The sequence below is a fragment of the Cydia amplana genome, chromosome 1 (genome assembly GCF_948474715.1).
Source record: "Cydia amplana chromosome 1, ilCydAmpl1.1, whole genome shotgun sequence".
Taxonomy (NCBI): domain Eukaryota; kingdom Metazoa; phylum Arthropoda; class Insecta; order Lepidoptera; family Tortricidae; genus Cydia; species Cydia amplana.
In genome coordinates, this window is record NC_086069.1 from 3,690,205 (window position 1) to 3,715,378 (window position 25,174).

Sequence of the window (25,174 nt, forward strand, 5' to 3'; positions counted from 1 at the left end):
CGCTCCCAATATATTCTCCGAAGCTCGAATCTCGAATCAGTGTAAATAAACATATCTTTTCATTCGTGTAACCGAACACGATCGGAGGGCAACGGGGCACATAGTGCAACGGTCAGACGCTACAACTGTCAGAAACATCTACACTTACACCTCCTTATTTCAAGGAAATAAGGTTGCAAAACGTATACATATTTATGAGAGGGAAACGTCCCCCGAGGCGCGCAAGACTCGTGAAAGATTTATAGATAAACTGGAACAACAATCATTTTTGAAAGAAAACGTCGGCGTTTTATTGCTGGATTTTACTGAAAATGTGATTAGAAATTTACTAATGTCATTTCAAGGACATTTTACTTATTATGACTGCATACATACTTTTTTATAAAGTCAGCTACCGTCGATTTTTCGAGAGCTTAGTAATGTAAATCCATTTGTCATTCTCAGGTTTAACAATTTAATTTCAAATAATCCCGTTCTTTTGAGATGATTCTCTCTACCTAGAAAAACATGATACGTCAAGTCCTGTATTCACAGTTTTAGCCATTCTAAAAAAACAATAATTTCTTTAGTTTGTTGTATGTACCTACTTGTTATGTTGCTTCAAAGTTAGCAAGTCAACTGTAATAGCAATTTAAATGTAAAAATGTCTAAAATTACTATTAATGAAGAATTTCAAATGAAACTTGATTTCCTCAAAGTTCTTCCTTATTTGAAAGTGTATTAGAAAGTAATGTGCATTCAACGTATCAACCCGCGGGAGCTGCAGCGTATGAATTTTAATATAATAACAACGTTCTCTGGATTTTACTCGCAATTTCGTATGTATTCTACATTAAAACAACTTGGGAAGATTGAATTAGGACTATTTAAATTGTAATGAATTCTAGTTTAAATACATTTGCCAGGATAATACTGACTTTTGAGTTCATAAGGCATGAGTATGATGAAAACCATGTGACGAGAAATTTATTACGAATGAATTTGGAGGGAAGTAGAGGAAAGGAAAACCGAGTAAAAGGTGGATGGACTGTGTGAGAGATATGAAATGAACGCAAGTGAATGATGAGATGACGGGCGACAGAGAAGAAAAAGAATAAGACATGTCGCAAGACAGAGTCCGTAGCTGAGCAGTGAATGAATTTCAAAATGTAGTAAATAAAGGTACATAGTTGATAAATAAAAGCTGAACCGGTTTTTGTATGAAATTGTTGACAGCGAGCTGCAAAAGTGCATACCCACTTTAGCAATGAATTCCATTTATAGAGTGGGTATGAAATTTTGCAGCTGCATGTGTGTACAAATTTCACGCCAGTTCTTAGAAATCGACCTTTACAAGTCTGTAGGGCTAAGATGGCCGGCTCTTCATCAATTGTCACCATGGCTGTCACCTTCTAACAAATATGTACTTTAAGTGCGAAAGTGACGCTTAGCATGACAGCACCCCTAGCACATGATTGGCGCGACAGTATCTCGCGGCGACATAGACTACCCGTCTTTTTCTAACTATATTAATAAAAGAGGGATGGGTAGTCTATCTCGCCGCGAGATACTGTCGCGCCAATCATGTGCTAGCCCGGCAGGTGATAAAAATGCGACCATGATAGCTGGTCAGGATTCTAAGTTAGAATTACTAGACGGCGTAACTTTTTTCATTAGAACTACCCACAGATTCCTACGCTTTTCCAAAAGAGACGTATTGCCTTTACTAAGCGAGTTAAAAACCCGGCAAAGTACGCGTCGAGACTTTATTTTGCTGGCTCATTGAACCCAGTTTTAAAGTGAACTCCCCAAAATCGAGTTCCGATGAATTAGTCTAGTTAAAATGCAATAAATGCCGCTCGGCCTAGCTCTAACTTTATTTGCGAAGTGCTGATCCAATTTTAGTCGCTTCAGGGTTAGCAGGCTTCTGGATTTATCCTGAAGTAGATTGCTGGTTGGTCAAACTATAAGAATTTCACTGTTAAAACTTGTATAGGTACTTACTTCGATTTTACATTTTAGGTGTTTGCTGCTGTCTTATAAAAAATATTGTGTGCAACTGTACATAATTAGGTCTTGAAATTTTCGGGCCTATCTTTACAAGACTTGTGTCTGTTGTATATGTAATGTTTCCTGTATCGTTTAATGAAAAATAGGTAATTTATTTCATTTATTTATTTTGATAATAGTCAGATCCCCTTTAAAGTATAAGTAGTTGCTCGCACCGACAAGTAATTTTATCAGAACATCACTAATATGTATATATCAAAGAGTCAACCCTAGAGTGTCCCCCATTCGGTTGGCGTGTTAATCAAGAAAACTGTCACCCGTCTACGGAAATTGCCCCCGGCCAACGATGTAAAAATATTGTTCCATATTTAAAATGGAACCTTTTAAAAACCGTTTCGGATTGATTGGCAGTTATGGGATTGATTGGATAGTTTGTTTGTTAATGTTAGTGCGGGTTTTTGTATAGGTGAGACTAGATTGATGAGAATGAATGTGTTAGGGACTACACTATGTGAGGTAGAAGTTATTGGCCTTATGAAAATGTGTAGTAGTACTCGGTAAGCGTCGTAAATAGGCTAAAGCCACGTCTAACCTCCTACCACCACCACCACCTAAAACGAGGTATGACAAAAAAGTAAAAATATTTAATACAATCGGGTAAGATTTGGTAGTTCATGTGGCAGAATGGTAGATTGAATCCCACCCGAGGTGATAAATTAATAATTAGGGACAATCTTACACAGATGACTTAGCCCTAAACTAAGCAAAGCTTGTATTATGTTATATATGTATGTTATACATACCTTTATTGATAAGTCCATACTTAGATACATAGATAATATTAATAACGGAGATAAACACGCCAATGCCCTTACTGGGATTCGAACCCGGGACCTTCTGCTTCGTAGGTAATGACATTACCAACTAAGCTAGGAAGCCATTAATTTATTAAATTTTTCGATTATATTTTAAGTCTATAACATATTGTAACTCCTCTCACACGCAATCACACAATACTAACTACGAAAAACTATTTCTTTGCAGGAAACAAGCTATGGACCCTAGTGTCGTTCGATCGCGAAGAACGAAAAGAGTACAGAATACCCGTCGCCATCACGGACTCCGGGACACCCAGGATGACTGGGGTGTCCATACTGCACGTGGTCATTGGGGACAAGAACGACAATCCTATGGCGTCGGGGCATAGCAACATCTTCGTTTACAACTATAGGGTGAGTGTTCTGTTCAGCATCATCGTTTGTTTGCCCTTGTTTGTTTTTGTTTTCATACCTCATTCATGATTTAGGGTGTCATTTTATCTACATTTTAGTTGTGTGATATAAATAGCTACTCGTATACGTTTATGTGAGTAATATTCGTTACACAAAGCCCTTAATTTTTCCAATATACATGCACCTTAAGTCCAATATACACTGTAGGATTGTTAGATATTCTATTTCAATTATCAGACACATAACCACTACCATATTATAATACCACTTTAAATATAAATACTAGTACAAATTTGATCGCCTTTGGCTCGTCAATTTTATCAATTTAGACTAAAATTAGCCTTATATCCAGCAATGTGTATTAGTTTGTTTAGTAAGAATTTTAGTTAGGTATGTGGCTGGCGACAGCGAACAGATACTTAGTTGTTGGAGAAACCGAATTTATTTGTGGTCGGAACTTGCGGATATAGTTCTAAAACACAGTGAGAAGGGATCATGTTTCAAGACCCCGGGAATCAAAACAGTTTACTAATTTTGAAGTTCATAGGCTGCTTGAAAGGCTGAAAATGTCGCTGAAAACTTTCGCTTGTTAGTAAACATTCTATTGGAAGATGGTATATTTTATTCATCATTTTAATCTTTTTGTTATCGATAAAAAGTACTACCGTGTTATCTATAGTTAAGCTTTAAAAAGTTCCGTTTTGAAACATGCGTCTTATCTATTATAAACTAACATTACTTTCCTTTAGTCGGCTGAAAAACCTTTCAGTCCATTTTCCTGTCTTAATTTAATTTTCTTAACACTAAATCCATCAGAAACCCCACGTCAAACTGCCGTATCGCGCTCGAAAAGCAACAGTAGATTCTCCTCTAACACAGTTATTTCCATATATCGCGCCCGCGACATCTGAAGCCTACGAGAAATGAACATTCCTGAATACTCGAAGATTCGCCAAAGCTCTTGGGACGGGATATTTTCTTACACAAAGGCGCTTCAATATCACGTGCTGTGTAGCTTACTTGTCATGCAAATTTTGACGTGGTTTACAGAATTCTTATGGAACAATGTGGTTAATTAATTCATATTGTTAGCTTGGAAAGGTTTTTAATTCTGTAAATAATCTATGGGTATTTACGTAAAACCATTATTGCTTAAGCGCGAAGAATCTTTAATTATTTAATTTTAGTGTAACTTCTAAAGAGGAGATACATATATCCAAAACCGTCAGTACTTTCAAAAGTTATTTACGTTACGCACACGAATATGAATGTTTAATTTAATTTTTTAACACAAATCATGTATTTTTTACGTTTCAATCATCAGTGCAAACTTATTTTGCTAGCTTTTTATTATTATTTTTTTTTTAACCATCCAGTACCTATAAGTTTTTAGCAAAATAACAAACACTTCTATCATCCTTCATCCGTCACTTTGAATCACTTTCATTTTTTTTACGATACCATCCATTGTGAATAATTTTAACGAACCGAATCCACGAATGATATTCCCTCGTATTGGAAAAATGGATTGTGATTTTTAATTCTGAACTATTTCCTCCAATGCTGGCAGACGGAAATGTACTTCAGTGAAATATACAGCTGGCGGTACTACGTAAGTATTCTTAAGTAATGCTTTTGCATTTTTGCATTTTTCTTCTGAACTACATTATATTTTAACCCTGGATTGCTGAATTTTGGTTTACTTTGTAGTTGAATCGAATTGTTAATAAGCGCATCTCTACGCAACGCATCTTATTAAATTATAAAGCGGGACTTAATCGTATTTAAGTTTTACGACGTTTCGAGGACGGCGTTGTCCCTTGTGTTCTCGGAGGTGTGTGGGCTGTGTAAAAATCGTGAAAGTTTAAATCAGTGGTGTACGCATTATTAAATTTATTTTATTAAAACTATTAAAGGAGGTCGCTCGACTCACTCGCGTGGCGTAGGTCCCATGTGGATGGCTATCGGTAAAGCTCCTTATTGTTATTGAGTGACTCGTTTTAATATGTGAATATCTTCTCGAAACTTATAAATAAATACAGTTTCTTAGTTCGTGAAATATTAGCTGATCCAGGGAAAATTTGTTTTATTTTTGCTGCCTGTTGTTCTTCAATTATTTTTCTGTTAAACTTGTACTGGATGGTATAAACTTTATAATTTGTTTAGCTTTAACATTTCGTTACAAAACTCCTTGTAATTAGATGATCAAGTTTCCTTTCTTTATGTTAATTTGCGAGAAATGTTTTGGGGCTAAACAGTTTTTATGTCTGTATTGTATTTCAAATTGGACGTAATTTTTATCGCTATTACTGTTTGCTTCGTTATGAAATTGTCATTTTATACCTTAACTACGTAGCTACTGAACTATGTGAAATTTGAAAATTGGTCAATAATAATAAATTACGATGAAGTCCTGAGGCAGATACAGTCAAACTGAATTCAAGAAAACATTGAATTCAAGATGAATCAAACCAAGCCACTTTGTATTAAAATTATCCAAATTCATTCTTCCCATAAAGTTTTTCTTGACTGTATTTTATATACATCAAAGCCTGTTATGTCACAGTAAATTTGATTTTCATTATAACTACATTATTCTTCTTTTTCCGCCATATTGTACGCAACACCGAATTCACATTAGATTAATGAAAAGCTCATTTCCCACCACATTATGTCAGTCGATTTATATAAATTAGCAGCTAGAACGACAATTCCACTCATAATTATTAAACAACCGAATCATTACTGATACGACGTGTTCAATAAAACCATCGTCAGTACAATAATGACGCAAGTAATGACAGTGTTTCTAGCGTTACGTTCTTTCTCAATTGATGCAAAATTCAATTTCGATCACTTAACGCTCCGGCAAGTTTATTTTAATTTGCTATGCTGTAACTATGGCTCTTAATTTGAATGTATTTTTAATCTATATTGAATTTTATTGAACGAAATGGTAATCGGATTCGTTTGGGCTTAAATAATTGCTTTTTATTGGTTTGTCGAATATTTTACTGTATTTACTGAATATATACTAATATATACTGAATTTTGGCAAACATTTTATTACTAGATTAATAAACTAGTCTGTTCAGTAATTTACGCATCGCAGGTATAGTTTGACAAAGTACTGTCTCATTTCAAACATAGATAAATAGAATCATACTATCTTTGTCTTACACTAGTACTAGCACCCAAAAAAAAACGATGGGAATAGTTTTCCTGGTTCTTACTGACTGACAAATTGGTTTGACCAACTATAGATATGATGTACGTAATTAGTCGTCATTTGTTTTCAATGGCCATGACGTAACAAAGATCAGTATTGCCAACTTCTAAATATTAAAAGTGGCTAGACCAGAGTCGAAGTTACAAAAATGTATGAAAAAGCGGCATCGGATTGACGTAGTCAATTTAAGCTTTTGTAATATGCTAAATATAACTTGTTAATTATGTAATTGCAATAATTCCACATAAACCAGCAAACGATTAACCCTTTAACAGCCAATAAAGTGCAACACAGTTTAATTAATCTAATTACCAAACATTCCCAATTTCGGTTTTTAACGGGGCAACCCGTGCGTTAAACTAACTCCCTAATAAGCTCCATAAAGCTATCGTAAAGCAACCAAGTTACGGTTGCCGTAAACCGTCTAATGCGCGAAAACAGCCGGCTGATTCTGATTCTGAACAATGGAGTTGGCGGGTCGAAGTATTTTACACCACCAGCAAAGTTTTGTCTGTCAATCCTCGAACAGTGTCAAGTCAAGTTATTGTTCTAAAATCAAATCCCATAAGAACAAAACTAGAGACAGGTAAAACCAACGCCATTAGCTAAGGTGCTCATTTTGTTTTGGTGAGAGAAAATTAGAGACTACGTTTGTATGAAATAACGGTCGTCCATTTTCCTCATAACAATTTACGAGTATTATTGTCAATAATTATTGATGTCATTAGGCATCTCACGCGCACCCACCAATAAGTGATTGAACTGATTTAATTTCGCGCACGCCAATCAACTCAAACAACCGGAGGTGTGTTGCAATTAATGGTGCACGTGAGATGTCTTCTGCGTATCAAAACAAGCTGAAATCCTCAACAAATTATCAAATCAGAATGAGCCTCCAGCACAACAATGAAAAATCGTAAAATTCTTGCCGCGTTTCGTGCCCGGGACCGTTATCGTATTTCATACGTGGCGAAATAATGACTTCATGAAACGCTCGAAACTTGCTAAAATGACTGGGATACTTATAATGTACTTTAAGAGTCCATTCTGGTGCTCGTTATCATAAATGTTTGCGTTGGTTTTAAAATTGTGTGTTATATTTAATACTGCATTGGTGGCAAACAAATATTCAGCCCGAATTCACCGTATAAAACAAACATAGTGTAAAACAAAGTCGCATCCCGCTGTCTGTCCCTATATATGCTTAGATCTTTAAAACTACGTAACGGATTTTGATGCGGTTTTTAATAGATCTTAGAGTGATTCAAGAGGAAGGTTTATGTATAATTTGTTAACCCGTGCGAAGCCGGGGCGGGTCGCTATATAGTAATCTATAAATGCCCGCAATTCGGCAACAAGTGTCACATGTCATACCTATATATGTGTTTAATATTTTTCTAGATATACGATTTCAATTACTTTTTGGGCAGCTAGGTGACGGTGGTATATTCCTGAGCAGTATTTGAAAGCGTTTGTGAGGAGATTTCCTCAAGACTAATGCTAAAAGCTACAAAATGTGAAGTGATGACGGGATACTCCCTTCGGTTGTGTTTTAATTTATCGCCACTCGTTTCGAATTTCCTCTTTTTCGCACTTGTATCGAAAATAACTATTACAGTCCATGGTGCTACTTTCCCGCACTAGTGCGTAAATAAGCACTTTTCGTTGCTATGTCAAATATTTAAAGGGGCATGTACTGTAAAACGTTGTACGATACACGTGCGAATATATCGTGTTTTAATATATCGCCACTCGTTTCGAATTTCCTCTTTTCCGCACTTGTATCGTAAATAACTATTTTGTATTTTTTATAATACATGACGTACCTACCCATACCGCTGGTCTGCCTTAGGCCGTTAAGTCAATATTCCTTAATAGTGTTTTATAATAATATATGAGCATTAAAATGTTTATTCCGCCTTAATGAAAGTGGGTTTAGTGCGGTGCGTGCGTAAACAGGGATTACGGCGGCGTCACTTTTTACTGCCTCGCCCTGGTTCCGACTTAACACGTGATGAATCTGGATGCGGTATACTGTGGGTTTATTATACAGATGTCTTGCTTGCACTTATGTAATTGCTAAAAAGAGACATATAAAAACACAATAATTACGTCGTCCCTTTTAAGTGGCTTAAAACGAGCTCTAAATCTCTTTAGCGAGGCAACTGAAACTCAATTGGAGCGAGAGCAGTATAGGGCTAAGATGGTCGCATTTTTATCATCTATCACCATGCCTGTCACGTTCTAACAAGTAAGTGCGAAAGCGACGTATGACAAGACAGGTGATAAAAAGGCGACCATAATATTCATGCAGAGCATTATCCATAATACCGCAATTCGTTCCAAGTTGATGTCCAAGTTAACTAAAACTACCAGTAAAGAAATCCCATTCTGGTTATTTTCATTTAAACATCAATTAGTCGCTATAATGCGCCTACATTAAATTAGCACAATAATTAGGTCCTCGTTTTTCAATGGCTGTCAAAAAGAGTTCTAAATCTCTTTATCGAGGCAACTGAAACTAAATTGGAGCGAGAGCGGAGCAGTATCCACAATACCGCATGTTCTAATTCGTACCCGGAGTTGCTTGAATTGCTCGACTCTTAATGAAGCGACTCGCCCGCAAATAGGTACGTACGCAGTGCTGCGTTTGTGTGGGCTAGGCCAGTTACTGTCCTAGTCAGTAACGGCAAATGTCACTTTGATGTACCGGTAAGAAATGATCGTATCAGGTATTATGATTATAAATATTATAATCAGTTGGGAATAGGTGTTTAAGAAACACTAACCGTATTTGTTGCCGTTATGAAAACACATGCTGTACGAAGTATATAGTGGTGGTAACTTGACTATGTTAAAATAAAACAATTGGTATTGAATACATAACAATATAACCGAAATGTTGATTGATCAAAAAGTCCAATTTTATTTGAAATCTTAAATTAGACACATTACGTTTCCTAGTTCAAGAGTAATTCGTCATATCTAAAACACAAAGCGGTAAATCTTGTTAGACTAACTTTACTGCTTTTATTAACTCCTTACTTATAGTCTTGTTTTGGCCCACTCGCGGATTACATGGCTTGAGTTTAGAACTACCTATTTGTAGTTTTATTGTAGATTAGACTCACTCCAGTTGGTTATTGCACTAGGCATTATGTGTTCTGAGTGACAGTCCTGTTTAGTAACTAAATCAAATGCTGGTTCAATCTAAACGGGCCTTCACTCCTTTGCTCCGTATTCGTTTTAACGACAGGCTTACGCCGCGGAACTAAACCCGGTATTATAATGTGTCCAAAAGTCCCCGAAAACTTTTCTATCCGGAGATTGGGCCAAAGGGCACGGATTAATTGGATGCTATGTGCAAAGTTGAACCAAAAGGATTTAGTGATATTCTCATTGCTTCCAGACTACTCCAATACTTACACTAACCAGCTTAACTCTCATCTCGACATACGTAACAATCAAGCATCGTAAAAAAAAGCTCTTGACTGGTTTGCTTAAGCGTTAACTCTCGTGTACTATGTAAAGCGTTAACTCTCGTGTACTATGTAAACGACAATAATACCTTGATTTGTTTGCGAATAACTGAATGACTTTTGAGATTCAAATGCGTTCCGTTTAGATTACGCTCCTATGACCCAATTTGGAAATATCATTTTAAATGTTACATGGAACTTGAGGGTCTCAAATGTGTCAATACGGCCTCGTTTGAAGGGTATAAGGGGGAAATAGGGTGCTTTATCGTTAAATTTGAACGTAATATGTTTAGCACACCCTCTGCCTTTGTTTCAAGCTCGTAGGTTATTTACACGCGCGCGCGTACATAAGTACGGGTTAAGCATGTGATTGAATTAATTTGGATTTGTAAGCAAGATCTTATCAACAGATTTTTAATCTGATCTTATTTAATTTGTAATTAAGTGGGTTGATACGGTAGTCATTTCGACTCACTTCTACAAAATTGTTTTCCGCCTTATTCATAAATCTTTAAAAGCCTCACCTAATTATTTTATGTTTTCTCTCTTTCTTACAAATACATAAGTCAAAACGACAGATTAAGACAAACGTTTAACAGCTTATTGAGGCTTGTAGCACGTTTATGAATAACTCCATTCGTTTCTGCTGTTTTCTATATTTATTTAGCACGCAATGTGCGATTTTTTATGTGTCTCGCTTTTATTCTCAATTTCATCTTCTAACAGCCATTTTTTCCTCAGGGCGAAGCGCCAGACACAGAAATCGGTCGCGTGTATGTCTTGGACCCTGATGACTGGGACTTGCCAGACAAGAGGTTCATGTGGCTGCCGTCGTACGAGCGGAGGAGCCCGTACTTCGACGTCCACAGCAACACTGGAATGATAACCATGAAGACTGGGACGCCGAACGGCACTTATATGCTGAAGTTTAATGTAAGTACGGGGTTTTTCTTGGTAATATAAGGCTTTTTCAGACTGTCAATGCGAGGCCTCAGAATACTCACTGCTAGGCTTCCACAAGAGAATTATAGCAGACTTCAGGCAGGCATAATTACATATGAGGATATCATATATCCTCATCCAACGTTGAAAAAGTTCCTCTCTATTCCAACGTTGGAAAAGTTTTCGGAAACCTTACAAGAAGGAAATCCATTTTGAAAATTAACAATTTTAATTCCCATGAATAAACAATGTGAGAAGTTTTCGAAATCCCTCTATGTGGAAAATTTTGGAACGTTTTCGTCGACATATCGACACACAAGGCGGTTGAGGACTTCACACACATTTTTGCAAATGATGATGGGTTTTTTAGACCGTATTATGGTAAATAAATATCAAAATGTCTCTATTCGCCCCGGGCTCCTTCTCAAGACTACAAAATAGCCAAAAATGCTTTTCACATTCGAAAGTTAACGTAGATTCAGTAACTACAGCTCTGAAGCTTAATCTCTAGGCACGTCGCTACACAGTTACAGCTTGACGCAATGCAGTACATACGCAACCCTGTAAGCTGGGTTTGTTAATTTTCACATATAGTCTGTCTTGTGCCTACTGCCAATTTACTAGGCGTAGCCCGAAGCTACGTGTAACTGTGGAATGGGTGAAACTATGCGAAATAATATGCACTGCGGTGCACCTGAATTTGATGCTGAACCGTTTTGAAGAGAGAAAACGGCGTAAATGTATTTTATTTTTTGAATTTTAAATATATTGCTAACTTTATACTATTCATAAATATACATAATTATATTGGTAATCTTTTACCTGCATAAGTCCGTATGTCTGTTATCTCTTCACGCTTAGATCGCTGAATCGATTTAGATGAAATTTGCTATGGAGATATTTTGAGGCCCGTGGAAATACATACTTTTTTGACACTGACATATCCGATCCATATCGTTTCTATTTCTAATATTTGACGTATCTTAAAGTTCGAATATGATAGGATAGTTTTTATCAATCATCTTCGTTATCATCATACCACGTAGACGAAGTCGCGGGCAGAAGCTAGCTCCATCTTAGTTTGTAAGTAGATTTACAATTTCACTCCGAAGCACTGGAATCAGGTAACAAAGGGGGAACCCGTTTCAACTGCTATTGTAATATTAAGTATTACAATCAAATAACGTTTTGAAGCCAGATAGTAAGTTTCAAAATAAGGGTTGCTACGTTCCGGAATACTGTAGTTTATTAGTTAATTTTCGATGTTAGTCTTACATGTCGTCATCCAAGCCAGCAACCCAATCAAACGTCAAACACAGCTCCAATATTGGCCATATAATATGTATTTCCATTCGTATTCACTCTGAGGTCTTGAGGTCGATTCTGTTTTTAAAATTTGATATGGGTATTACCGTAAAACGGGGTGAGTAGGGTTCGCGGGGAGAGTTGGGTTATGAATGGGGAGAGAAGGGATGAAAGAAGGGTGAGATAGTATTTTAAGGCTACTGCTACAAAAATAATGTATTCCAATTTAAAATAGAGCTATAGTAATACTCATAATTAAAAAAAATCGATCCAACAATCTTCCAAAATCACCTTTGTATGAAATCCCATCTCACCCCAATTGCGAGGGACTACGGGGTGAGGTGGGATTTCCTGTTTATCGTCAAAGTTATGAAATGGAATTACCCAAAATAAAATAAAAACTAAAACACAACGTCTGGAACACTTATTATATACACCATTCAGTTTGCATGTGTAAAAATAAAATGTTATCGAGGTTTGAATGTCAGTTTTGCCCCTACTCACCCCATTTTACGGTATCTTATTTTGAAATGAAATTATTTTTTTATATTTTTGGCCCATAGATACGTCCTAAAAACTAGCATACAATACATATTATAAAATCACTAGACCTTATAAAACAAAGTCCCCCGCCGCGTTTGTCTGTCTGTATGTATGTGTATGTATATTCTTGATAAACTCAAGAAACGACTGGTTTTTCATACTGTTTTCACCTCTCATCAGAGTGGTTCTTGAAGCTTTAGGTGTATAAAATGTTAAGGTTTGTGTAACCCGTGCGAAGCCGGGATGGGTCGCTATAGTATAACCTTAAAAACTAAAAACACACATTATGGCTGCGATGTAGCTGTGTCAGAGCCGGCGGCGGAACCGCTGGAACTTCACACCTTTCGCCCAAAACTCCTCCTTGGTGTAGGTCGCTAGACGTTCAGTCGGATCGCTTACCCTCATCGCTAAATAATGAAAATTCGCATTGATCCCATTGTGTCGAGATACGACATCGTATTTTGATACGATCTTGACCGTGAGTACCAATCAGCGTTAGCGGATTACGCTGATGGTCCAGATGAAATCCAATCAAGAGTCGTCTCACAATAAGGCATCACTTATGGGTGCGCGTGAAATGCTTGGTGACTCAATGTCGTATCAAAATGAGATGGAAATCATATAAAATTGTTATATTAGCAGAATCGGTTTAATTGTTTGTGAAATGGTTTACACCTGAAACTGGACTGCGTATTACGATACGCTATGCCATTCAGAGCCAAAGGGACAGTGACGTGCCTTTGAGGTACCATTTTGATTAGTTCTCTTGCAACTGGCGATGCACAAAGACGTGAATGAAACCTTTTACATAGTGCAAGCTGAGTGAAATCTGAATAGATATAATAATTGGATCTAAATACAGTTGCAGTAATTGACATGTACAGCGAGCTGTCAAATTACATGGACACTTTATGTATTACTTGATTCAGAATGGTTAAATGCAACTTGGTACACGAGGTTAAACTGTCATTTTGCGTCTCTTATTCAACATGATTTTTATATTTGTCTTCTGATTTATTTTTAGATTTTAGGATGATAGATATTAATTATTATCTCGTCCTCAAACATGAGACTTATTTTAATTTTATTGCGTCTGTATTTTGCGAGACGTACATGCGACAAATCCTTTGATAGAGGCTATTAGAATTGGATACTAGGTACCCAAGAAAACTAGACATTTTAATAACGATCTTAATGTCAAGGGTTTAAGAAGTACGAAGACTTAGAGAATTCATTACCTATCGTTTTTTCAACCAGGTGACAGAACAGAACGAGCCAATCGTCCCATTCCACTGGGTGGAGGCTACAGTGAATGTGACCATCAAGGAGATACCTGAGGAGGCTGTGGACAAGTCCGGCTCCATCAGGTTCATCAACGTCACCGCTGAGGAGTTCATCGTCGACGAGGGTGATGTGAGTAACACGTTTGAACATGTTGGAAAGTGTCAATAAGGACGTTTTACCAGGCCCCTGGTTTACCAATGTGACAATAGTTGTCTGACAGGGAATTATCACAAAAAAATACTGGTTCAACAACAGCATTGGCAGTGATTGTTACTTATCCGCCCGGAAATGTACATAAAATTGTTAGTGTCGGGTGTGAATAATAATAGCGCTAATAATAGCGTTGTGAAACAGGCACCAAGGGGCGATAGTTAAAGTGACTGTCAAAGCCAGTCCTGTTCTTCTGGAAGCCACAGTTAATATGACCATCAACAGAATACCAGAAGAAGCTGTGGACAAGTCCGGTTTTATTAGATTCATCAGCGTTACCGTTAAAGAGTTCATCGTAGACAAGGGTGATAGTTCACGTTTAAACACAGTGGAAAAAGTAACGTTGTACCAGGAGGCGATAGTCAGCAACAATCTACGTTGGAACAGTTTTGAAAAGTAGACTGCTATGGCGTTCTTTTAGTTTCCTTTCCTCCGGGAATGAGTCAATAGCAACGTACCGTGTAGTGGATAGTCAAAGTTGCTGTCAAAGTTACCGGAGGAGTATTGATATAGGATTCTACTCTTATTATTCTAAACAACACGTCTCAGTCTTTTGGGTCTTGCTGCTTAAATGCGTCCGTATTTTTTGAGACGGGTGTCGAGTTCATTTTCGAGTCTTATTGAAACTCAAAAGGACTCAAGTCCTATATAAAGATTTAATGGGCGATTTAAAAGTACCACATTTTTTATCATAAATTGTAGGTAAAAATGACTTGAAAATCGCTGAATATATTTGAATGTAGAATATCAGAATAAAACATGTAGGTAGAGGTACTAGGTACCTAAAAAATATATGAGCAATTGGGCATCACTAAATATTAAAAGCACCACCACCATATTGTTTTATTTGTTTGTTACGCCATCACGCCCTAACTACGCAACAGTTAGCCATAAAAATTTGCATACAGATAGTTTATAGGTCGGAGAGCGACACACTAAATATGCTAACAGCCAAGGACAAAAGCTAACCTTTGCTAGAAAATCTAGGCTTTACTTATGATATGTCGCAAACAAATTATGGTTTAAACTTTGGAATTCTTGGCATAGCCGTTGTGCGAGGGAAATTACGGGCGCCGTTTTACGCCTTGTAAGAAGTGGTGATATAACCTTTCTGCCATGTTCAAGACAGTGAAATACAGCTATATGATAAAAGTGAGCATTATGCAGATAAAAATGGATGTATGTTCATTCATCATACTGTCTCAGGTATAGGTACATAGAAAAATTATATAAATCAAGAAGAAATACAGAATTAGGGCGTTATTAATAAACGCGCTTATAGCCTGATTAAGCTATTAATCGTTTGTCTTAATCAGTCATTTTGACTTTTGTATTTGTAAGAGAGAAAACATAAATTAAGTCATTGAGGCTTGTAAAGTTTTATGAATAAGGGGTAAGGCACTATAAATAAAACTTTCGACAAAGCTCCTAAAGCGACAACTGAACAATAATGACAACTCCATTGATTCAAATTGTAAACATAGTGATTCAATAGAATTCCTAAAATTTAATTGTTTTCCACTAAAGAATCCTAAAATGTAGTAATTTCATACATTCAAATTATCAGATCACTTAGTAAGATGAATTCTTGCACGATTTAAGAGTCAGGTAGAGCTGCAGTATATTAAAGTAATATAATAAGTTCACTAAAATTATTACGTAGACGTAGCCAACATGCAGCCAGGCTTGCTCTCATTAATCGTCTTAATTCAACTTATAACTTCAACCAAATGCTCTAATGTTCAACCGACTGGGACACATTCCAATTGAAAACAAATGACTGTGGAATAGCCGCATGAAACTTTATTCTGGCAGTATGCCATAGAATTCTTGCTAGATATACGAACTATTTTTCGCTACATTATTGTACTTCATAATTAATTTTTGGAACATATTTTAACTCTTTTCGAAATAGATTCCATATTTGGAATCAGTTAAGTATGAGAACTTTTTTTAGTATTGGCGATTAATTTAAAAACGATTTTAAATCTGCACAATCTTATTTGAACTTTAAATCGGAAAGCTAAAGTTGAGATTCCATTGACACGCATGTGGTCGATAAATTGTACTGAGTATATCTGGAAAAAGGAAGTCTTGTCATATTTAGACCTAAAATATAATGATTTCCTTGAATTTTCCACAGCCGTTATGAAATATAATGAAGCAAAACGCCCATCGAAAATATTTCTTTTTCGGGAAATCAGAATATTCATTTTTTTACGGCGAGACGTATAGAATAGTGGGAGATATATTGAATAACACTTATCGAATTGTGTGTAGAAATGCTTTCTAGTTGCGCGTTTTGAGGCAAAGTTATGTAGATAAGAACGTGTGTGCTTACTGCTCACCATAGATTATCTCACACTAGGTCCTACTAATACGCATTCATATTATAAAAGTTTAGTATTATACCTGCACTGTTCGGATGCGTCCATCCGACATCGGTATCCGTGCGTAACAAGTATTAAAAATAATTGGCATCTTGATATAAATTATGGGTCGTTTTAGTATTAGCAAGTAAGTAGTGTGAGTTTATATCCGAACATTTGGCTAAAGTATCTACTTCAGAGTTTTCGGGCAAAATGTTCATTTGAGTTCTGTAGCCTTATATTTTGGACACATGTCTTAATAAGGGTTAACTTGCAAAGTTTGTATCTATGTATGTTCGGGTTAATATCTTGCAAGCTAAATAGACTAGACAGACGCACTTCCAATTATTCGATTGAGCTGAAACTTCACATAAATATGTAAGTTGGCTGACAATGCAATATTATGCTCCCATCGAGCTGATCTGATGATGGACACATGAGGTGGCCATAGGAACTCTGATAAAACAACGCAATCTAATCGTGTTTTGGTTTGTTACAATTGCCTTGATGATATTCCTTGTTGCCTGTCGAAAGATAAGTACAGTCAGACAGAAGCTTGCATTTAAAAATTGTTTTGACAAAAAGCTTATTAAAATACGAATCATATTATTTGACATCGTAGATGCTCCATCTAGTTGTAAACCGTGATCCGTGGTGCTCACCCAATTCGTACTCACTCGGGCGTCTCATTCGATTCCCACTCGATGCTGAAGTGTCAAATGTTGGATATCCAACGCTTGTAACGCGAAAGGGGATTCCTCTATTTTTAGCATACGAGTAATATGTCGCCGAAGAATTCAATTTGGTGTATGGCTTCTGACAATGTTCGGCAGAAATGAGGAGCGGCCTTTTTCGCGTTATTTACTAGTTTTACGTAGGCATAATTTGGTTTAAGTCAATTTTTCTTGTACCGGATGTGACCTGTATAGGGTTTGCAATCCAGATCCGGAATGTATGAAATTATCCGGATCTGAATCCGGATCCGCGGATCTTCCCATACATTTCGGATCCGTCGTGCAAACCCTACACCTGTAATACGAGCAAAAAAATTAAACTAGATTATACTCCTCAATCTGATCAACATTTGTTCAGCGACTTTTATCGTCTGTCAACATGCCTGTCACGTTCTAACGAGTGGTTAAGTGCGAAAGAGACGCATGACATCTACTTATGACCACTATACTAATCTGTTTACACTATTTACATGCATTAATATGTAACTTTCTCTACAGGGTTCAAGCAAAAAGGACAAACTGCATCACCGTCTAGCGAAGCTGTACAACACGTCTTTGGACAACGTGGACGTATTCACGGTGTTTAACAAGCCTACAGTGAAAGATGCGTTCCTTGACGTGAGGTTCTCTGCGCACGGCTCGCCGTACTATCCGCCAGAGAAGCTGGATAGCATGGTCACTACGATACAGGAGGAGGTGAGTTGGGTGGACACCCTACCGTTAAGGTTTGTTACCAGATAACATTCAAGGACGCGATCCGAGGGGTCAAGTTCTCTGCTCACGGCTCGCAGTACTATCCGCCAGAGAAGCTGGACAGCATGGTCACCACGATACAGGAGGAGGTGAGTTGTGTGGACACCCCACCGTTAAAGTTTGTTACCAGATAACAGTTAAGGACGCGATCCGAGGGGTCAAGTTCTCTGCTCACGGCTCGCAGTACTATCCGCAAGAGAAGCTGGATGGCATGGTCACCACGATACAGGAGGAGGTGAGTTGTGTGGACACCCTACCGTTAAAGTTTGTTATCAGATAACAGTCAAAGACGCAATACGAGGGGTCAAGTTCTCTACTATCCACCAGAGAAGTGAGTTCTGTGGACACCCTACCGTTAAAGTTTGTGACCAGACGACATCCAAAGACACGTTCCTATAGGAGTGAACTTCTCTGCTCAATACTATCCGACAGGGAAACTGGACAGCGTGGTTACCACGATACAGGGGTAGGTGAGTTGTGTGGACATCCTATTGCCAACTCGATTTACTCTACCTAAAAGAAAATAAGTGAAGAAGGGAATTGATACTAACTGAAACTTGAAAAATACTCAAATTATTAAGTTCCGTCCTGTACCTTTGTCCTTGGTAATTCATCATCAAAATTAGATTAATTAATTACAAAAATATCGCATAATGCTAAACAAACCAGCTGTGACCAAGTCCCCAAAGTACTTAAGCATCCATTTTTAATCACAATTTGACGTTGAATAACGTGGGCGGCGGCAAAAAATGCCTTAATTTTGTATTAAATTTAATTATGGTTCCGTTACAGTTTGATTATATTACTACAGACTTGTCTGCGTATGATAAGGATCCTGATTAAATTTTTAGTACTTAATCTCAAAATTTTTTGCTCTATACAGCACAACCGAGGTTTGAGCCCACAATTTGTGACCAGCACACATATGAAAGCTATATAAAAGCTGTTTTATCAGTGGATTTAGCTCTCTGTTGTCAACTCAACAACAATACAAGCCATCGAAATGTTTTGAAACTAAAATATCTAGGCCGCTTTATATTTTTCGTCGCCTACACAAAAGAACTTTTCAATTTCAAATACGTTCTATTTGTGTTAGATATTTACTCGTATGTTATGGACGTTACGGTTAACTTTTCCTTTGTGTAAGATCACAACTCGATGGTTTATTTAGGTACCCAGCTTCTAAATACTTAAGTAGTCAGAGCTACACAAACAACTTTACTAGTGGTTCCATAACCACAGTAGGCCTTCCACTTAACCACGTTTTTTTTTCGAAACTAACCTCAAAATTGTCCGCAGTTGGAGAAAGAGCTGAATGCCAGAATCTACATGATCAACATCGATGAGTGCATGGTCGAGAAGGTCGAATGCGAGGACTCGTGCCGCAACGTGCTGATGAAGAACAACGTGCCTCTGTCTGTGTACACGAACACCAGCAGCTTCGTCGGCGTGTCCGCGAGGGTTGAGCCAGAGTGCACGTGTGAAGTGGAGAGCAGGATCGTGTGTTTGAATGGAGGTGAGTTTGTACCTACTTAATGCTTGTGCCTCTTGTCTGTTTATATGAACACCAGCAGCTTCGTCGGCCTGTCCGCGAGGGTTGAGCCGGAGTGCACGTGTGAAGTGGAGAGCAGGATCGTCTGTTTGAATAGAGGTGAGTTTTACGAAGACTAATGTGTAATTTGAGCCGAAGATGTTTGTGCCATTGTCGGTGGAAACCATTGAGATATTATTAGAGCTATATAGAGAAACCATTGCCGCAATCGCAACCTGTATCACGCGAGCAAAACGTCGTAAGCGCGGTAATGTTCGTGGCGCTTACGCGTTTAGGTCGCAAAACTCACGCTCCGCTTCTATGGTTTGTTGTCAAAACAACATCAACTCATGGCGTAAAATACTAGTTGTGTGTGCCGTTTCTTTACGTTAGCAGTATTACTTCAATGGCGCAATACGAGCAGTTTAGTCGTCGATCCGCGACTTGTGCAAAAGTGCACATGTGGAAAGAAAAATGAAATAGTGTGACAATGCTCGCCAATGTCTCAAAAGGTTAACTGGAAGAAATCCCTAAAAGGGATAAGTTCGCCTTTGTACACATGATGTGTGATTTTTTATGTTTTATGTTTCTTTTTGGACAATAAAGTGTTTTACTACTACTACTACAATGCAGTTCGTGCCATTCTCCAGACAAATACGATCAGTTTTTTTTTAGTTTGTCCCTGAGAGTGGATCAAGAGTGTATGTGTGAAGCAGAGAGCGGGATCGTGAGTTTAAATGGAGGTTATTTAAATTCGCGCCGATGAAGTTGGGGCCATTGTTAGTGGACGTACCTACACAAACACTAGAATCTTTAATAGCGAGTGGAGCTGGAATACACGACTACACGCGTGAAGTGCAAACAGTACTCTTGATTTACCTACCCGTGTTTTTACTCAAGTAACTGTTTAATATTTAGCGAGGATTTTAATTGAGCGCTTCAAAGCTATTTTATATAAACTAAATTATCCTTCCTTCCCATCTAAATGAGGAAAACTTCATTAACATTGGTAGTTATATTTTTTGAGCGTACGAAGAAACAAATGATGTAGGTAGGTACCCATAATTATAAGATAATTGTGGTTTATTGTCTTGAATGATGTCTATTTCCATCAATTTGAAAGGCTGGATCACGATCTCACATATAAGCTGTTAATTTTTAACAAGTACCGTAAAATGGGGTGAGTAGGGTCAAAACTGAAATTCAAACCTCGATAACATTTTATTTTTATATATGAAAACTGAATGGTGTATATAATAAGTGTTCCGGACGTTTGTATTTTAGTTTTTATTTTATTTTGAGTAGTTCAATTTCATAACTTTGACGATAAAGAGGAAAACCCACCTCACCCCGTAGTGCCTCGTATTTGGGGTGAGAGGGGTTTTCATACAAAGGTGATTTTGGAAGATTGTTGGATCGATTTTTTTTAATATGCGTATGGTATAGCTCCATTTTAAATTGGAATACATTATTTTTGTAGCAGTAGCCTTAAAATCCCTTCTCACCCCCCTCTCAAACCTTCTCTCCCCATTCATAACCCACCTCTCCCCGCGAAACCTACTCACCCCGTTTTACGGTACTCACCTAATCATAGATAACCAGTAGTCAATAACAAAAACGTAAATTTCACCTCAACAAACTCATAAAAAGATCGTAAAATTCCCGATTTTTAACTCGACACTCGTCGTTTCCCGGAAGCAGTATACGTCAGTACAATGTTGCACTAAAATGGTACTCTGTTGTGCAAACCCTTTGCTCACAAAAGGACCGCCGGGGTCTGACAGTGACAATAATGACTACAATCGGGTTTGACGTTCTATTTGGTATCGTGGACACTGCACGGACACTGTAAAAGCTCTATACTCTATTAGGTACGCTATTTTTCGATACACAGTTATGGTTTTGGGAATTTGTCATAAATTGTGTGGGAACAAATATACGTATCAAATAATTTGATTTGTGTTTCTTAGGTAGTCACATGTATATTAATAGGTATTACATGATTATCATCGTTAGTCACATGTACTATGTATAATTTATAAACTGAATTAGATGTCATATACTAAAGAAAAAGTGACTAAGCCTTACACTGGAAGGCTTACTTTACATGATTATCATCGTTAGTCACATGTACTATGTATAATTTATAAACTGAATTAGATGTCATATACTAAAGAAAAAGTGACTAAGCCTTACACTGGAAGGCTTACTTGGTGCCACTTTTTCTTTAGTATATGACATATATTTCAGTTCGTAAACTGTACGTTAAGCAACTGGGATTGGGTCACTTACTCGTAGGCTCGATTTTCGGCGAAGAGAGCTGAAACTAAATATCAAAATTGTGTATATTAATCTTGAAATAAACCATTGTTTGGCTGAACTAACTGTTCATAGTTATTAGAGATAATGAGGGTTTAATTAAGTTCCGTTTTCGTATTAAATCACTACATAGTATAAAACAAAGTCGCTTCCCGCTGTGTGTCTGTCCCTATGTATGCTTAGATCTTTAAAACTCCGCAACGGATTTTGATGCGGTTTTTTTTAATAAATAAAGTGATTCAAGAGGATGGTTTATGTATAATTTGTTAACCCGTGCGAAGCCGGGGCGGGTCGCTAGTAATGTATAAACGTGAAAGTTTAAATCAGTGAGAAGCAAACAGGCTGTATAAATCGAGAGCCTATAAAGCTAAACCCTAACAATCCTCGGCAACCTGTCATGTTTGCAGTAACACTTCACTATTGACATCCGCGAACCCGCGATATTGAGAGCCGAAGTGCAGTGTGCACTCGAGCGCACAATACTCGTGATATACGTCGATGTCAATGGTTCCAACTTAATTATTGTTGATTTGTTTGACTGGATCAAATGTAAATCTGATTTGTGATGTGCAAGGTTGATTGAAACACAGAATGCCACTTTTGCGATTCTATTATGACTTTATTCACGTATCACTACATAGTATAAAACAAAATCGCTCCCCGCTGTCTATCTGTCCCTATGTATGCTTAGATCTTTAAAACTATGGAACAGATTGATGCGGTTTTTTTAAATAGATAGAGTGATTCAAGAGGAAGGTTTATGGATAATTTGTTAACCCGTGCGAAGCCGGGGCAGGTTTATTATAATACATTTAATCATTGCAAAACTTAAACGTAAACTAGGTACAGTCGGAGCTTGCTAATTCCGCTGATACTGCAATGATAAAGTGTGAAAATGTCATAAGTCGGTGTAATTTTAATCCTTACACGATACTACGTCGATCTACGTTATAAAAACCACATTTAACCGATTTTCAAGACTGACGTGATCCCATAAGTGTTCCGTGAACAAAGTTTTATACACGGAGCACTAAAAAAATACCGTCGTCAAGTTTCAAAACCAATATTTATTCATCAATATGAGTGATATTAGTTATGCTGTGATAATTACCTTATAATTATAACAATCTAGATAACATTTTTAAGCCGAAAATGGTAGATATCATCGTTAGTCCACTTTAGGCAATCAAATTTATTCCAGCACTCACTCTAACCTAATTGACGAGTGACGCCACTCATGTTGAGTGCATAGAAACATGAATTAAATTAGGCCGGTCGATAACAGGCAGTAATAAATAGAGTGTTTTCACTGTTTTATTAGTTTTTCTATCGGCCATGAAAACTGAAAAAACGTCGATGCGAATTATTGACGTTTCCATTTGCGGTATTCTGGTTTGGGTCACTAGTTATTTGTAGGTTTCGATTTTGTTATGATACAACTTTTCACGACTCTCAGTGGATTTTGCGCGCACAAACCAGCGTCAGCGACCGTCAAGGTACCTAGTTGGTAATAAATTAATTTTGTATTAAGCAGAAACGTCTGTAAACGACAGCTAAAGCCTTACTACGAGTCACTGACAGTGTCAACAGTGTCAACACTGACATGTTCGCTAGCGTGTGCGTAACTTTACTTTCTATGCATCTCGCTCGTACTGATATTAGTGCTCATTGGGACCAGTGCGGAAGTAACATCCATCTAATATTCTATAGTTTGTCTATCTAATTTGAATTCTCCCCTCATCTACTCGAAGGTTAGCTGGAAGAGATCCCTTACAGGGATAAGTTCGCCTTTGTACCTTTATTTTTGTAAATATTATGTAAACCTGTGTTGTGTACAATAAAGTGATGACTACTACTACTACTAATATTTTCTCCTCATCCACAGGCACACCGTTCGCCGACAAATGCGAATGCCCCGAAGGCCTCACCGGCCCCCGTTGCGAGCAGACCTCCATTGGCTTCCACGGAGACGGCTGGGCCATGTACCCCCCACCCCCGGCCTGCCACGAAGGCCACATGACCCTCACTGTGACGTCACACACCAGCAACAGCTTGGTCTTCTATCTGGGGCCCCTCAAGTACAATCCTCTGCTGGATGTTCAAGGTAAGATTTGGTGACCACCGAAATATACAAGTCTGTAAAATTGTGCCGCGATCGACTCAACTGTACAACGCGCAATTGACGACGTCAAATATTGGTTGCAATTGTGTGAATACAACACGTTCCTAAATTAAGTATTTCTGCATATTTTATTACTACTCTCAGATACCCCTATAAAACAATACCTCTTAACGTTAAATTAGTAGAGTACAGTATAAAAATAACGTTAAAAAAACGTTATGTATAATGTACTTATATATACTATTCTAACCTATCCATTCCTTTGATAACCCATCTAACGTACCCACTAATGATACGTCGCTACCTAAATTACTATATTTGTAGGGTAAATCATCGTTCGATAAATTTAAAATTATTGGATGAAGAATTTGATTAACGATATGTCCTGACACAGTCGGCCGCTACTATAATAAATTACGTACGTACATAATATCCAAATGGAGCTTCCATCGGTCATATGAAATGTTTGGAAAGTGTGAAGATAAAATATAGTCTGTCAAGCAATGTCAGTAGCAATGTAAAGCAAATTCAATTATGGTATCCCTAGGAAACGGAACGGAACGGAAAAGCAGTAATATACATCCAACAACGATGAAATGTTAACAAAACAGTTCCACAGATAAGATATAAATGACACGCGATTTTCGAACAATTCAAACGTAGTGTTGCTAACCCGCGATTTTTCAAATGTGCCGCCTTTTTCCACTGACAAGAATTGGCAAGTATAAATAATGTAAAGTTACGTTTTTAAGAGTCACACGGACCTAACTGCCGCCCCCGATCTTTCCCGATAAAGTACTATACTTATTGGTGGTTATTAAGGCCTTTTCCTGATTATTAGGTAAGGAATCGGTGTGACATCCTTACATTAGTACTATATTATTCAGGAACAGTCCTACTAATACCCGAATGAACAGAACCCCAAGTGTAAATTTCATTCGGTAGCGTGACGAGCGTTCACGTTTGCGTTATGTCTATTTTTGTATGGGATTTTGAACAGCGCGCCAAGCGGGACGTCAAACTCAAAATTTACACTAGGGTTTTAGGTTGGTTTGCCACACTCTTGTATTAAAAGCGTTGGTTAAATCTTTGCATTCCTTAATACAAATGAATTCAAATGATAAATAAAGCCT

The 25,174-nt window shown here is 37.5% G+C and overlaps 1 protein-coding gene across 1 annotated transcript in view; it reads left to right on the forward strand.

Moving 5' to 3' along the window:
• The window catches only part of LOC134662137 (DE-cadherin), a 325,027-nt gene that overhangs the window by 277,373 nt on the left and 22,480 nt on the right, over nucleotides 1–25,174 (forward strand). The window contains exons 13-18 of the mRNA XM_063518410.1: nucleotides 3,034–3,221; nucleotides 10,671–10,862; nucleotides 13,977–14,132; nucleotides 17,815–18,012; nucleotides 19,369–19,585; nucleotides 23,805–24,023. Of these exons, the coding sequence (XP_063374480.1) occupies nucleotides 3,034–3,221; nucleotides 10,671–10,862; nucleotides 13,977–14,132; nucleotides 17,815–18,012; nucleotides 19,369–19,585; nucleotides 23,805–24,023 (1,170 nt within the window). The remainder of the gene's footprint in view (nucleotides 1–3,033; nucleotides 3,222–10,670; nucleotides 10,863–13,976; nucleotides 14,133–17,814; nucleotides 18,013–19,368; nucleotides 19,586–23,804; nucleotides 24,024–25,174) is intronic.